This window comes from Panthera tigris, chromosome C2, assembly GCF_018350195.1.
Source record: "Panthera tigris isolate Pti1 chromosome C2, P.tigris_Pti1_mat1.1, whole genome shotgun sequence".
In the NCBI taxonomy this organism is placed as follows: Eukaryota; Metazoa; Chordata; class Mammalia; order Carnivora; family Felidae; genus Panthera; species Panthera tigris.
The window spans coordinates 66,588,341-66,600,732 of record NC_056668.1 but is presented as its reverse complement, the minus strand read 5'-3'; the positions used below and the strand labels follow the sequence as shown (position 1 = coordinate 66,600,732).

General features: G+C 34.7%; 1 protein-coding gene across 5 annotated transcripts in view; it reads left to right on the top strand.

The window, feature by feature from the left end:
• The window catches only part of POLQ (DNA polymerase theta), a 157,749-nt gene that overhangs the window by 53,765 nt on the left and 91,592 nt on the right, over positions 1-12,392 (top strand). For all 5 annotated transcript variants that reach the window (XR_006222195.1, XM_042999132.1, XM_007098338.3 and 2 more), the window contains exons 14-15: positions 725-849; positions 2,369-2,612. Coding sequence is in view for 4 of the 5 variants with exons in the window: in XM_042999132.1 (XP_042855066.1) it covers positions 725-849; positions 2,369-2,612 (369 nt within the window). In the remaining variant the exon portion in view is untranslated. The remainder of the gene's footprint in view (positions 1-724; positions 850-2,368; positions 2,613-12,392) is intronic.

Here is a 12,392-nt window from a genome sequence, read left to right as displayed (position 1 = left end):
GTCATTGTAGATGAAGACCTTTTAAAGTAGAACATTTAATTACTTCCTTTACTTAAAGATGTGAATTAGAATTGCCAACTTAGTGTAGCTTCATGTGAGGTTGTGCTTTGTATCATTATTATAAAACAATATCATAATGGCTCTGGGGAAGAGCCATTAAAAAATTCAGATGGGGAAATTGAAGCATTTAGCTTCTTTAAAATCTAATAAAATTATTTTTCTTAGTGCTAGTATCTAGTATATTATTTACAACATAATCAAGTGTGAATTTTGTAAGGATTTATATACTTGGATTATTTGTGGCACTAGGACCTTTCAAGTCAAAACTGGTTTTTATTATCAAATTATGTCATTTTTTTTAAATATGAATAGATGATCATGTAACTGTGTATCAGATGTTCTTTTAAATTATTGTGCCATTATATTTCTTGAACCAAGTCTTATTTCTTAAAATTAGTTAGCAGTATTGAAATATGGAGGAGCTCTTTTTGTTATATAGGTATTAGGTTCCTTGCTATGCTATAGTACTAATGTATGTCAGGATTTATTTGACCAACATTGAGCTCAGTCTTTGTCCACTAATCCTATATCCTATTAGGAATCTTCTCACAGTGTATAAATCTTCACTTGCCTTTTTGATTCTTTCTTGTTTCCCAGCATATGTTATATCTTCATTGTAGGCATAAGTAATCTCTTACCACACTTTCGGTGATTTACTTTCCAGGTTTTTTACCAGTCTTGTGCTATTAGACTTAATCAGTGAAGTTCCCTTAAAGGAAATAAATCAGAAATATGGATGCAGTCGTGGACAGATTCAATCCTTACAACAGTCAGCAGCTGTTTATGCAGGTCAGTTAAACAAGGGTTTCCACATTTATTTGAGACTCTGCAGTTTGAGATCAAGTTAAAATTACTTTTTTTCATATTCCATTTATTTTAGGCTTCTCTAAAAATGAGGGGATCATGTAAAGTCATAATTGTGTATGTTTGTCCTCATAAGAACCCCTAAAACTGGCTTCTCACCCTGCTCCAGAGGATTGGCAGCTGGCAGCTAGCTGAGTGTCTGGATCTTAGTCTCCCTCCATTGCTTAGCCACCTGCTAAGCATCCTCCTTTTTATTTTTTTTTTTAGTTTTTATGTTTTCACTGTTGCAGGAAGTAGACCCAAAGTTCTCAATGGCCTCCTCTTTCTCATCAAGTTGCTGATTAATATTTGTTATTGAGTAGGAGGATGGCAACTACAGAGGGATTTCTGTATATCTGGTAGACTGTTCTAAATATCTCTCCTCTAAGGAAACACTGGTCTGCCCTTAATAAAATTAAACCCCTATCTGTAAGCTAGGCAAATAGGGAAGTTCTGGGTCTGATTTTACCAAGAAATCCTTACAAACTCTTAAAAGGAAACCCTGGGCTGCTGGAGAGAGTGTGGATTTGTGTGTGTAGGAGGTTTCATTGTGAAGGTGTGTGCATATATGAGAGTACTGAGGGAAAGATTGTAGGAGGGGCTGGAGACTTCAACTCACTGGCATGAAGGATCTCAAATTGCCTGTAGGATTAATGTTCTCATAGGGAAGTGATTATATTAATGCCTTGACATTGGCTCTTCTGGCCTCTTTATCTCATGAGGGAATAGCTATTAAGTTGGGCAACCTTTCCTTGAAGAAAATATCAATAGGAGCTTCACTTTTTGTACTCCTCTCAGCACTTGAATATTTAAATCATCTCTCTTATTTTCTTATTTTGCTCTAGATGAAAGAGTCCCTCACCTGTTTTAAAGAGTTCTCTCTTCCTTAAAAAAAGAAAGGAAGGAAGAGAGAATGAGAGGAATGAACTAGAGTGAGGGCTTTTTGTGTACTTTGTGTTAACATGCTCTGCCTCAGTTTTTTCAAATATCAAGTTCGTGATTAAGAATAAATGAGATGACAATGTGTTTACCCCTTTTATTGACCAATTAGCTAGGCCCTGAACATGTGTCTACTTGCCTGTTAACGTACACTTTGTGCCTTTGTGCCTCTTAAAGTTTATGATTCTGCTGGTAAAACAAAACAAAACAAAAGATACAGCAAGACAAAAGTATCTAAAGAAATAGAGAATTATTTATAAAGAATTTTTAAAAGAATTTTTGAACGTTTTTTTAATGTTTATTTTTGAGAGAGAGAGAGAGACAGTGTGAATGGGGGAGGGGCAAAGAGAGGAGACAGAATCCGAAGCAGGATCCAGGCTCCAGGCTGTCAGCACAGAGCCCCATGTGGGGCTAGAACCCACAAACTGAGAGATTGTGACCGGAGTGAAGTCAGGCGCTCAACCAACTGAGCCATCCAGGCAGCCCAAGAATTTTTAATTTCATAAATATTCTATGATTATTGTAGGGATGATTACAGTATTTTCCAACCGCCTCGGCTGGCACAACATGGAACTACTACTTTCCCAATTTCAGAAGCGTCTTACATTTGGCATCCAGAGGGAGTTGTGTGACCTGGTCCGGGTGTCCTTACTTAATGCACAGCGAGCCAGGTTCTTCTATGCTTCTGGCTATCTTACTGTGGCAGATCTTGCCAGAGCAAATATTGTGGAAGTGGAGACTGTTCTGAAAAATGCTGTGCCCTTTAAAAGGTAAGAGAGTCCTCCTGACCAGTAGTTATTAAATGAAAAATTATGTCTATTTGTAAATAATAGAAAATGTACTAAAATATTTTTTTCTTTGATAGTATCATGACGTACATGGGGTCACTGGAAGACAATGAGACTGCTTTTTTCCCCCTTTAGAATTACTATCGTGTGTGTGTGTGTGTGTGTGTGTGTGTGTGCGCGCCTGTGTGTATATATATATTTTTAAATTGAAGTATAGGTGACACACAGTGGTACATTAGTTTCAGGTGTACACATAGTGATTTGAAAGGTCCATATGTTATGCCCTGCTCACCACAAGTGTAACTACTATCTTTTGCCATAAAATGCTATTAAATACCATTGATTATATTCCCCATGCTGTACATTTTATGCCTGTGACTTAATCATTCCATAATTGAAAGCCTTTATCTCTCACTCCCCTTCAACCATTTTTTTTAAAAATTTTTTTTAATGTTTTTTATTTATTTTTGAGACAGAGAGAGAGAGAGAGAGCATGAACGGGGGAGGGTCAGAGAGAGAGGGAGACACAGAATCTGAAACAGGCTCCAGGCTCTGAGCGGTCAGCACAGAGTCCGACGTGGGGCTCGAACTCACGGACCGCGAGATCATGACCTGAGCCGAAGTTGGCCGCTTAACCAACTGAGCCACCCAGGCGCCCCCCGCTTCAACCATTTTGCCTATCCCCCTACCTCTCCCCTCCAGCAACAATCAGTTTGTTCTTTGTATTTATGGGTCTATTTTTTCTTTTTTGTTTTTTCAGAGTCCACATCTAAGTGAAATCATATGATATTTGTCTTTCTTAGTCTGACTGATTTCATTTGGCATAATATCCTCTGGGTCTATCCATGTTGTCAAAAATAGCAAGATCTCAATCATTTTTATGGACGAGTAATATTCTATCACATATTTATGATACATGATATGTGAGATATATATATATATATGACATCTGTATTCCTTCATCTATCCATGGACACTTGGGTTGTTCCTATACCCTGGCTACTGTAAATAATGCCGCAATGAACATAGAGGTGCATATATCTTTTCCAATTAGCGTTTTCATTTTCTTTGGGTCAATATTCAGTAATAGAGTTACTGAATCGTATGGTATTTTCATTTTAATTTTTTGAAAAACCTCCATGCTCTTTTCCACAGTGGTTGGTCCAATTTACATTCCCACCAACAGTGCACAAGCATTCCTGCTTCTCCACATCCTCACCAACACTTGATATTTCTTGTCTTTGATTCCAGGTGACCTGACAGGTGTAACTGATATCTCATGGTTTTGATTTGATTTCCCTGATGATTGGTGATGTTGAATAACTTCGTGTGCCAGTTTGCCATCTATGTATTTTCTTTGGAAATGTGTCTATTCAGGTCCTCTGCCCATTTTTAATTGGACTTAATGCCCATTTAATTATTTGTTTGTTTGTTTTTGGTGTTGAGTCATATAAGTTCTTTACATATTTTTGCTATTAATCTGTTATTGGATATATCATCTGCAAATATCTTCCCCCATTCAATAGGTTACCTTTTCGTTTTGTTGATTGTTTCATTCACTGTGCAAAAGCTTTTTATTTTGGTGAAATCCCAATAGTTTATTTTGCTTTTGTTCCTATTCCAAGAGGAGACATATCCAGAAAAATGTTGCTAAAGCTTATGTCAAAGAAATTACTGCCTGCATTTTCTTCTAGGAGTTTATGGTTTCAGGTCTCACATTTAGGTCTTTAATCCATTTTGAATTTATTTTTGTATGGTATAAGAAGTGATACCCTTTTCATTCTTTTGCACATAAATGTTCAGTTTACCCAGCGTCATTTACTGAAGAGACTTTCCCATTGCATATTCTTGCCTCCTTGTCATAGATTAATTGTCCATTAAGCATGGGTTTATTTCTGGACTCTGTGTTCTGTTTCACTGATCTACTACATGTTTTTGTGCCAGTACCATACTATTTTGATTATTACAGCTTTGTAGTTTATCTTGAAATCTAGGTTTGTGATACCTCCAGCTTTGTTCTTTCTCAAGATTGCTTCGGCTTTTAGGTCTTTTGTGGTTCCATACAAATTGTAGTATTATTTATTCTAGTTTTGAGAAAAATGCTGTTGGTATTTTGATAGGGATTGCATTGAATCTGTAGATAGCTTGGGTAGTATGGACATTTTCAACAATGTTAATTCTTCTAGTCTATGAGCATGGTAATATCATTCCATTTCTTTTTTCTATCTTCAGTTTCTTTCATTAATGTTTTATAGTTTTCAGAGTACAAGATTTTTGGTGTAACTGTAAATGGTTTGTTTTCTTAATTTCTGTTTTTACTACTTTGCTATTAGTGTATAAAAATGCAACAGATTACTGTGTATTAACTTTTTATGCTACAACTTTACTGAATTTATTTATTCTAATAGACTTTTGATGGATCTTTAGGGTTTTCTATGTATAGTATCATATCATCTACAAATAGTGATGGTTTTACTTCTTCCTAAACAGTTTAGATGTCTTGTATTTCTTTTTTGGTCTGATTGCTCTGGCTATGCTTTCCAGTACTGTGCTGAATAAACGTGGGGAAGGTGGATGTTCTTGTCTTGTTCCTGATCTTAGGGGAAAAGCTCTCAGTTTTTCACCATTGAGTATAATGTTAACTGTGGGTTTTTCACGTATGGCCTTTATTATACTGAGGTATGTTCTCTCTAAACCCACTTTGTTGAGAGTTTTAATTATGAACTCAAGTTGAATTTTGTCAAATGCTTCTTCTGCATCTATTGAGATGATCATATGATATTTAACCTTTGTTTTGATTTGTGAACGTTGAATTATCCTTGCATCCCCAGAGTAAATCCCATTTAGTCGTGGTGGATAATCCATTTAATATACTGTTGAATGTGATTTGTTAATATTTTGTTGAGGATTTTTGCATCTATGTTTATCAGGGGCATTGGCCTATAATTTTCTTTTTTTATAGTGTTTTTGGTTTTGGTATCAGGGTAATACTGGCTTTGTAGAATACATTTATAATGTTTTTGGGAGTTTTCCTTTCTCTTCTATTTTTTAGAATAGTTTGAGGAGAATAGATATTAACTTGTCTTTAAAAGTTTGGTAGAATTTACCTGTGAAGCCATTTGGTCAAGGACTTTTGTTTTTTGAGAGTTTTTTGGTTACTCATTCAGTTTCATTACTAGTGTCTTGTCTGTTCAGCTGCTGTTTCTTCCTGATTCGGTTTTGGAAGATTATATGTTTCTAGGAATTTATCCATTTATTCTAATTTATTGACATAATTTTTTGTAATGTTCTCGTATAAGTCTTTGTATTTCTGTGGTGTTGGCTATTAATTTTCCTCTTTCATTTCTGATTTTATTGATTTGTGTCCTCTTCTTTTTTTCTTGATGAGTCTAGCTGAAGGTTTATTAATTTTGTCTTTTCAAAGAACAAGCTCTTGGTTTCCTTGATCTTTTCTATTTTTTTAAATCTCTATTTCATTTATTTCCACTGTGATCTTAATTTCCTTCCTTTTATGGACCTTGGCTTCATTCTCTTTTTCAATTTCCTTTACATATAAGGTTAGATTGTTTATTTGAGAATTTTCTTGTTTCTTGAGGTAGGCCTGTATCTATGAATTTCTCTCAGAATTGTTTTCACTGAATCCCAAAGATTTTGGACTGTTGTCTTTTCATGTTCATTTGTCTTCCTGTATCTTTTGATTTTCTCTTTGATCTCTTCATTGACCCATTGGGTGTTTAGTAGCATGGTATTTAGTAGCATGCTGTTTAGCCTACACGTGTTTTTCTTTTTACCAGTTTTTTTCTTGTGATTGATAGTTCTATGCTATTGTGGTTAGAAAAGATACTTGATATGATTTCAATTTTCTTAAATTTCCTGGGACTTGTTTTATGGTCTAATGTGTGATCTGTTCTGGAGGATGTCTTATGTACACTTGAATTGAAGGTATATTCTGTTGTTTTTGGATGGAATGTTGTGCATGGATATTTTAAGTACATCTGGTCTAATGTGTCATTCAAAGCCACTGTTTCCTTTGTTTTCTGTCTGGATGATCTATCCATTGATGTAAATGGGATGTTATAGACCTCTACTATTACTGTATTACTGTCAATTTCTCCATTTAGGTCTGTTAATATTTCCTTTATGTATTTAGGTGCTCTAATGTTGGGTGCATAGAGATTTACAAATGTTATATCTTCTTGTTGGATTAACCCCATTATCATTATATAATGCCCTTTGTCTCTTATTACAACCTTTGTTTAAAGTCTGTTTTGTCTGATATAAGTATTGCTACCTTGGCTTTTTTTTAATTTTGCTTTTATTTGCATGGAATATCTTTTCCTATTCTTTCATTCTTAATTTCTGTGTGTCTTTAGGTCTGACATGAGTCTTTTGTAGGCAGCATACAAATGGGTCTTGTTTTTTAATCTATTCCACCACGCTATGTCTTGATGGGAGCATTAGACCTACTTTTACATTTAAAGTAATTATTGATAGGTGTGTACTTATTGCCCTTTTGTTAATTGTTTTCTGGTTGTTTTGTAGTTCTCAGTTTTTTTCTTCTTCTTTTGCTCTCTTTCCTTTGATGACTTTCTGTTGTATTAGTTGATTGTCTTTATTTTTTGTATACCCATTATAGATTTTGGTTTTGTCTTTACGATGAGGTTTATATATAACATGTTAATTATATAGCAGTCTATATTAAGTCAGTTACTTAAATTTGAACACATTCTAAAAATTTTTTCACCTCTGTTTTAGGTATGTATTCTCATATTTTACATCTTTGTATTCATAATTTTCTTAGTTCTGATTATGACCTTTTCTTTTTAACATAAAGAAGTCCCTTTAACATTTTTTTTAAGGGTAGCCTAGTGATGATGAACTTTAACTTTTTTAAATTTCTCCTTCGGTTGTGAATGATAACATGGCCATGGAGCGTATTCTTGGTTGTAGGTTTTCTTCCTTTCAGCTCTTTGAATATATCATGCCACTCTCTTTTGGCTCACAACATTTCTGCTGAAAAATCTGCTGATAGCCATAAGTGGTTTCCCTTCTATGTAACTTTTTGTTTCTCTCTTGCTCCTTTTGAAATTTTCTCTTTATCTTTAACCTTTGACATTTTAATTATGTATCATGGTGTGGAACTCCTTGAGTTCATCTTGTTTGGAACTCTCTGTCCTTCCTGAACCTAGATGTTTGTTTTCTTCCCCCAGGTTAAGGAAATTTTCAGCTGTTATTTCTTCAAATGAATTTTCTGCCTCCTACTTTCTCTATTCTCTTCTGGGACCCCTATAATGTGAATATTTGTTCTCTTGATGTCATCCCAGAGATTGCTTAACCTATCCTTAACCTATTCTCATTAAAAAATTTTTTTTCTATTTGCTGTTCAGCTGAGTGCTTTTTATTACCTTGTCTTCTAGATTGCTAATCATCTCTTCTTGTCCCCTATTATTGATTCCTTCTAGTGTATTTTTCATATCAGTTATTGTATTCTTCAGCTTTGATTCTTTCTTATATTTTCTAACTCTTTGTTGAAGTTTTCACTGAGTTCTTCCACCCTTGTCTCCAGTCCAGTGAAGATCTTTAAGATCATTATTTCAAACTGCTTATCAAGCATATTGTTTCTCTAGGTTTCATTTGGTCCTTTTCCTAAGGTTTTGTCTTGTTCTTGTGTTTGGAGCATATTCCTCTGTCTTCCCATCTTGCTTGACTTTCTGTGTTTGTTCCTTTGAATTGAGTAGAATAGCTACTTCTAAACTTAAAAGAAAGGTATTATGTATGTCATTTCCTGTGTATTCTGTGTATGCTGGATAACTTTGGCTGGCTGGAACTGTGGCTGGCATGGGCACGGAGTCCCAGGTACTCCATGTTTGGGCTGCCCTGGTAGGATGGCTTGAGCTAAAGTGGGCTTGGGCCAGGTGGTCCCAGAGCTCTCCATAGAGAGGGTGCTCTGGCAGGAGAGCTATAGCTGAAGTTGGCGCAGGTTGGAGCATTCCCTGGGCTCTCCATGAGAGGATCCCTGGCAGGATAGCTGAAGCTGAAGTGAGCATGGGCCAGGGCTGTCTAGGGACTCTCCACCCACAGGATGCTCTGGGAGGACAGCTAAAGCTACAAGTTGGGGTGTTCTGGGGACACTTAACACAAGGGATGCACTGTCGGGGTGGCTGGAACTAAGGTGGATGTGGGCCAGGGAGTCATGGAGTGTGTTAGTAAACTGTGTGGAGCCAAAGTAGTGTGGGCCTGGGTCTGGGGTGCTTTACACCTGTGCCACCTTGCTGTAATGGCTGGAGTTACAGTGAGTACTGCTCAGGGGTGTTCTGGCGGGCACCACACTGGTGCTACTTTGGTGGGGCTGGGGCTGGTGTGGGCTAGGGGTCTGGAACTTACTGAAGTGGTAGGCCAGCTAGGGAACCTGAACCCTGCTTCTCTCTGGGCTATCAAGGTGGAGAGGGAGCATAAACTGTGGCACTTGCAGCCCCTCCTGACATGGAAAGGGTTCCGGCAGCTCCCCCACCATTTGGCAAAGTTCTAGGTCTAGTTTCTCTTTACATTCTAGTTGCTATTTGTGCTTATGTATTATGCTAAGGCTACTATTTCTGTGATTATGCCTTTCTGAATGCCCAGAACTTTATTGATCAATATTACTAACATCAGTATTAGGACAGATGTACGTCACATACCTCCTCATGTGACACAGTGAGAAAGACACAGCATTACTCCTGGAGTATTCTTATCAAAAATGTCTAACATAAATTTAATTGTAAGGAAACATCAGACAAACCTAAATTGGGAGATATTATACAAAATAATTGTCTAATACTCTTCAAAAATATCAAGGTCATGAAAAACAATAACTGAGGAACTCTTTCTAATTAAAGGAAATAAAGAGACATGACAACCAAATGTACCACCTTATTCTAAATTAGATTAGAACAAGGATATAAGTGGAACAATTGATAAAATTTGAATAAGGTGTATAGATAAGAGATAGCATTGTATTAATGTTAATTTTCTGAATGGAAACTGGTATATCTGACACCTGGCCACCCTTTCCTTTTAGTACTTGGTACATGAGAGCCAGAAAATCCATTTTTATTGTCTCAGTTTGCCATTAACAAAAATTCACAATAAATTACCTATGCATATGTATTTTCCATTGTTGGTAATGTTTCTTCAGAGTAAATTCTTGGATGTGGGATTTCAAAAGGTAAGTGCTTATGTAGGTTTATTAGTTCCAGATTACCCTGCAGAAGGGTTGTACCAGGTTACATTCTCACTGGCCTATTACGCCACAGCCTTGCAAACAGAATCCATTGTTAGAGTTTTCATTTCACCAGTCTGATAGATAGGAAATAGTATCTCAGTATGGTTTTAATGTGTATTTCTCCAATTGTGAATGATGGTGGATATCTTTTCATATGTTTCAGGATCATTTTTTTGTATCCTTGTGAATTATCTGGTTATGTCTTTTCTTGTTTCTACTGAGTTTGGTCTTTTCCCTCTCCTTTTTATTTATTTATTTTTTTTAAATGTTTATATACTTTAATAGAGAGAGAAAGAACAAGGGAGTGGCAGAGAGAGAATCCCAAGCAGACTGCCTGCTGTCAGTGCAGAGGGCTCTATCACAGGGACCCTGAGATCATGACCTGAGCCTAAATCAAGAGTCAGATGCTTAATCTAATGGGCCACCCAGGTGCCCTTCTTTCTCCTTTTAAAAGAATCTTTTCTTCTTAAATTGATTAGAGTTCTTAGCTGTTTATTTTATATGTATATTTCAAATATTTTCTCAAAATTTATAAATTGTCTTTTGGCTTTTACTACATTGTTTTTGCCATGCAGAATTTTAACTTTTCTATTGATTTTTTTGTCAATTTTTTTTTTTTTTTTTTGCTTTGGAATTGTCATAGTTAGAAAACTTTTGTCTACTGAAATTAAAAAGGAATTCATTCATGTCTTCTCCTAGTATTTGTAGATTTGCATCTAGATTCCTGATGTATTTAGAATTTAATTTTGTGTATAGTATAAAGTCTGGATCAAATTTTGTCTTTTATCCAATGGCTCCCATTTATAAAAATGTTTATTTTTGACTTAGTGATTTGAGATGCCATCTTTGTCATATACCAAATATCCATAAATAATTAGGTCTATTTCTGTAGTTTCTATTTTATATACTATTCTTTTTGTCAATTCATGAGCCAGTAAATACTTTTAATTATAAATTATAAATTATTAATCTCTGGAAGGACACTTCCTCTGATAGTTTTCCAGTATTTTTTTTTTTTTTGGCTATTCTTGCATATTTGCCCATATGAAAGTTAAAGTGCTTGTTGATATTTTATAGGAATTGTATTGAAATTTAACTTAGAATTGATATCTTTATATTTTGTGTCAACCTATCCAAGGATAGGTAACATCTTTGAATTTGATCTAGTCTTTGTGATTTTTAAGAGTTTTCAAAAGATTTCCTCATATAGGTTTTCAAAAGTTTTAAGTTTTGCTCACACAGGTTTTATACATTTCTTGTTAAAGTTATTCCTATTTAATATTTATTGTTATTTTAATTGGTTACTCTCTTTTATTATGTCTTCTACATAGTTATTATTAGGGTATATGAAGGCTGTTTTGTATAATTTTTTATCCTATTTTCTAAATTCTTTTATTGTTTGAATTACTTTTATCATTGATTCTCTAGAATTTTCCAGGTATGTTGGCACATCATCTACAAATAGTTATTTTACTTCTGTAAGAATTTGTATGCTTTTAATTGATTTATCTAATTGTATTAGCTGATATCTCTAATATGTAGTAGTAGTAGTAGTAGTAGTAGTAGTAGTAGTAGTAGTAAGGATAGTAGTAATAGATATTGGACATTTTTGCTTTGTTAGGGGAAACAAACATTTTTGTTTTGTTAGGGGAAACAAGAAAACAATAGACCAATATTATTTGTAAATAATTTTCTTTGTTTTGTTAGGGGAAACAAGCATTTTTGCTTTGTTTGTTAGGGGAAATGCCTCTGGTGTTGCTTCAATAGGATACTGGTTTCAGAACTATGGTGTGTGTGTGTGTGTGTGTGTGTGTGTGTGTGTGTGTGTGTTTATGTAAGAAATACATAATTCTTGAATATTTTTGTCATGATTGGGTATTGAATTTTGTCAAAGCATTTTCCAGTATTCCTGAAGATTATCATAGTTTTTTTTTCCTCCTCCTTCATCTATTAGCATGGTACATTATATTAATAGGTTTCCTAATATTGAATCAATCTTATGGAATAAATTTAATTTGGTCATCTTATTTTATTATATGATGTTAGATTCTATTTGCTAATATTTGATATAGTATACTTTTGCATTGTTATTTACAAATAATATTGGCCTATTGTTTTCTTGCATTGTGTGGTTTTTTTGCACTATTTTTATTCAAGTTTTGCTATCAGTTTTGGTATCAGACTTGCCTCATGAAAAAGAATTATGAAGCATTTTTTGTTTTCAGTGCTTTGCAATAATTTAGGGAGGCTTGGGACTGCTAGAAGTTTTTATATGATTATTGTATGAAACCATGTTGAATGGTGCCTTTCAATGGGTTAGTTTCCTGATCACTTTGTCTACTTTATTTTTTCAGAAATTAGTCTCTCTAAGCTTTCTATCTTGAATGGGGTCAATTTTGGTAATCTGTATTTCCTTAGAAAATTATTTGTTGCATCTGGATTTTCAAATACATTTTTATAGAGATTTGTAAATTAGTTTCTTAGGAATTTTAAGTATTTCT